The sequence below is a fragment of the Hakea prostrata genome, chromosome 3 (assembly GCF_041222555.1).
Source record: "Hakea prostrata isolate BN-2017 chromosome 3, UWA_Hpros_2, whole genome shotgun sequence".
NCBI lineage: Eukaryota > Viridiplantae > Streptophyta > Magnoliopsida > Proteales > Proteaceae > Hakea > Hakea prostrata.
In genome coordinates, this window is record NC_142602.1 from 61957252 (window position 1) to 61961399 (window position 4148).

At 39.1% G+C, this 4148-nt stretch overlaps 1 protein-coding gene across 1 annotated transcript; it reads left to right on the top strand.

Annotated features, from left to right (window-relative positions):
• Window positions 1–475: 475 nt before the first annotated feature.
• LOC149022684 (UPF0481 protein At3g47200-like) lies at window positions 476–1930 on the top strand. Its single transcript, XM_089147678.1, has one exon. The coding sequence runs from the start codon at window positions 476–478 to the stop codon at window positions 1928–1930; it is 1455 nt and encodes a 484-aa protein (XP_089003804.1).
• Window positions 1931–4148: the final 2218 nt, after the last annotated feature.

Below are 4148 nucleotides of genomic sequence, written 5' to 3' on the forward strand. Positions count from 1 at the left end.
AGTTTTTCCTTTCTATCCTTTGGTTTTCTTGTCCATTCCAGTTGAAGCTTGCACAGGAGTGGAAAGTTTTCCTTTCTATCCTTCTGTTTTCTTGTCTATTCCAGTTGAAGCTTGCGCAGGTAAGTATTTCATGATAGAAAGATTTCACGGTGTCCTCCTTACTGCAACTTTACTTTAGAATTTGGAAACTAAGTGAAAGCTTGTTTATTATTGCTTCTGCTGTTATTTTCTGTGGATTTTGTTTAAGATGGCTGCTCTGTATGGATATTATCCGTTGCTTTTTGTTTTCCTTTCCAATTCTTATTGTTTAAGCCGTTCTAATATCAATAGTTGTTATATCTTCAAGTTATGATAAGACTCTAATAGTTGTGATCTTCGCATATTTATTCTTCTGAAGTGAAATTAAGAAGGGTATTGGGAGCCTTACTGACTGGTCAATGTTGGTAGTATTTCTAGTGATTCGACTACATTTACAATGAGAAAAGGATCTCAAAGCTGCAGTCATAAGATCAAGATACCAGTTGATGAGTACATGGAGGAAAAACTAGAGACGATCAGTTCGCTTCATTCAATGGCCAATGTTTCCTTAAGTGACTCTGCCACATGTAGAGAAGAAGAAAGAGGACATGATGAATGTCAACTTTGTGATGAGGGAATCAAGAAAGTGGCCAACTCCATTGATGACAAACTAAAAGAGATCAGTTCCTTGCAATGCGATTTTGATATATTTCGAATTCCCCGGCAGCTTCACAACTTAAATCCTGATGCCTACACACCTCAGTTGGTCTCAATTGGGCCTCTGCACTGCAAAAAGGAATACTTACAGACCATGGAAATGCATAAGTTGCGGTATTTAAAGCGCCTTCTAAATAGAGGCCATACGGAAAGATTAGATGTTTTTGTCAAAGCTGTGAGTAACTTGGATACAATTTTCCGCGGAGCTTATTCAGAAGCCATTGGTCTTGGAAAAGAAGAGTTTGCAGAGATGATGCTGGTGGATGGCTGTTTTATACTCGAGCTCTTACATATACTTGCATTCTCGGAGAAGGACCATTTGGTATCAAATGATTTATGGTTTTGTCAACTTTCAGAAGATTTGATTAAGCTGGAGAATCAGCTTCCCTTCAATCTTCTCCAGATCTTACATGGCCTAATCTTTTTACCTTTGCAAGAGTACACCTTCAGTCATCTTACCTGTTTCTGTCTCTTAAATTTGTTTGGATCTGGACTTCATGGCCCAACCCTTGCTACTGTTGAAGATACAAAGTTATTGCAGTTGCCAGAGGGTGGAGCAAAGCATTTTGTTGATCTTTTACGATATGCACTCATCCCATCATCTCTGAATAAGAAGAAACACCCTGGAAAGGTTAAACGACTTACGTTTTGCGCCTCAAAACTGAGGACCGCTGGTGTCAAATTTTTGAAGAAGGAGAAGTCTGATTCTCCAGAGACATCTTTGTTTGACGTGGAGTTTGATATGGACAAGGGAGAACTGAAAATCCCAACTATCAGCATCTTTGATGACACTGAAATGGTCCTTAGAAACCTTATTGCGTATGAACAATGTTTAGACTGTCATGAGCGTTACTTCACAGCCTACGCAGCATTCATGGATGATCTCATTGACACTGTCAAGGACATCGAGTTACTAGTTCATGCCGGAATAATTGAAAACCGCCTTGGAAGCTCCAAAGCTCTGGTGGATTTATTTAACAACATTACCAAACATGTTGTCGTTGGGAATTCTTATTTCTCTTCTCGTATCACCCAATTGGAGAAATTCTACGAGAAACCTTGGAACGAATCCAAGGCAATTTTGATGCAGAACTATTTCAATACACCATGGACATATATTTCATTTGCTGCGGCAGTGTTGCTCCTCATCTTGACGATAATACAGACTGCCTGCTCCATCTCACAGATGAAATGAACAATTCCTTTGCTGCAACACTTCTCCTGTTAGCACTAAAATACAGCACACTGACTATAATGGCTTCTAGCTATCAAGGTCTTTGAAGAAGGAGAATTGGAACGGTGCCATGAATTGTAATGCTGGATTTGTCTTTAAAAGTATCCAAAGCAAGAACTTGTACGGCACAACAAAGTCATCTTTAATAAAGAGTTATTTCCATTTGACCTTGTCTTTAGAGATTGAATTTCATGGCGAGTCTAGATCCTCAATTTGTCAGGGTAGAGATTTGTGCTCCCTTGACACTCTCCACCACACACTAGGAGGGAGCACATAGAACCCACCAAGACCTTACCTCTAATTCATTTTTGAGTAACTAATTCATTTTGTCATTACTCAAAAATGAGAAGAGTACAAATCTCTACCCTAACACGTAGAAGATCCAAACTCTACCACAATTGATGGTTGTAGCTGTACCACACATATGTTGAGGGATCATGATTTTGTAGTTAATGTCAAATTGCCCAGAAAGAAGAAGAAAAAAGAAATTGCCTTGGGATCTCTTGTAAAGTCCTCCTCATTAATGGAGGGATCATGTTTGTTGACAAACATGTGGAAAAGATTTCCTCTCAGCCACTATATTTGACTAAGTGAGAGAGGAAATCTCTCATTCTCTCTCTCTCTCTCCTAATCTCTAAATCACATGGAGACAAATCCATTAATATGGACGGTAAGTCCTTTGACAAAATGGCAAGGGAGAAAAGGCAACGTCCATTCTTCCTTCTCGTCTCCAACTATAAATAGGGGTGGGGAGGTTTGCTTGATGGTAGAGAAGCAACAGAATGAAGCCAAGAGAGAGGCAAGGCCAAGTGAAGGCAAGCAAGGTAAGGCAAGTGTGGGGGACACTCCTCTAGAGTTGAGAGTGTGAGTTGAGAGAGGGTGTACAGGGGTATCTGGTTTTGAATACAAGGTTGGGTTGGGTTGTAAATCCAAGCACTGTACAAGTGTTGTATTTCAACTTTCTCATAGTGAAAGGTCTCATTACGCCCGTCGATGTAGGCAAAGCCGAACCACGTATATTGTCGTGTTTGTGCTTCTTATTTATTTTGCTATCCTTCACGAGGGTCCCACAAAAGTACTATTCACTTGGGCCCCACACCAGCACTATTCACGAATACATTTTTGTATTGTTTTTCTCTGTCGATCTTTTACACAGGAGGGAAAATAGTAAACCGTCTATCGGTATTTTTCCCAACATCTCTTGCCTTACCAATGTGCCAAAAACCTGCAATCAATCCAATATTACTCGTTAGTTTTCCTTTTGTTCTGCAACTATAATCAGATCAATCAATGTGGTATTAGTGTTCTTGTATGTTTTCATGATCTGGCTTCGGAATCATCATCATCCTATCAATTAAAATTGGAGGATATTAATAAACCAATAGGTTAACTATTAGTCGAAGAGAAAAAGAGGAAAATTAACTTAATGATGGAACAAAGAACTATAAAATGTACAAGAAGCCCATATTATGAGGAAGCTTGGACCAACATTTTGAGAGGAAAAAAATATAATAATAAAAACAACAACAACAAATGAGGGAAGAAACTTAGGAGGAAAAATCAGGGTTTCTTTCCTTGTTGGTCCTTTTGGTTTCTCTTCCTTCTGCTGGGATTGATCAGTTGATCCTTCCTTTTTGGTCCTTCTGGTTTTTCTTTTTCTCCACCTTCCTCAATGGTACAGTGTTCTTGAAGAATGAACAAAGAGGAAGAAGACGCATGGTAGGTAGGGGTGTTATGGTCATCTCACATATGACTAAGGGTAGTTTTGAAATTAAAATACCTCAAATGGTGAATTAACGGAAAGTAATTGCAGGAATGTCAATGTGCCCAACGCAAATACAACTCTAGCCAGGGTGCTTGTGCCAAAAAAGGAGGTCTCAAAACATTTAAGCCATTATTATGGGGTGTTGGTGCAATTAATTTCCTCTAGGAATTATCATGGCTCGACTATGTTTATATCATATTAACCAGAAAAGAAGGGGAAAGGAAAAAAAACGTAAGGAAGAAAGAAAGGAAGATTGTAAATCCAGCCTTTATCTCCGACTATAAATTCTCTCTAATTGTACTCATGCCCCTTAAAGAGAATCAACCCAATATGCCAAATGACTCGCCCACTCAATAGCAACAGAAGTTGGGTTGAACCATTGTTTTCTCCCACATCCACAGCCATAATCCTAAA

What these genes read in the sequence shown, in the direction of transcription:
- LOC149022684 (XM_089147678.1), top strand. Translation starts at nt 476, where the DNA reads ATGAGAAAAGGATCTCAAAGCTGCAGTCATAAGATCAAGATACCAGTT.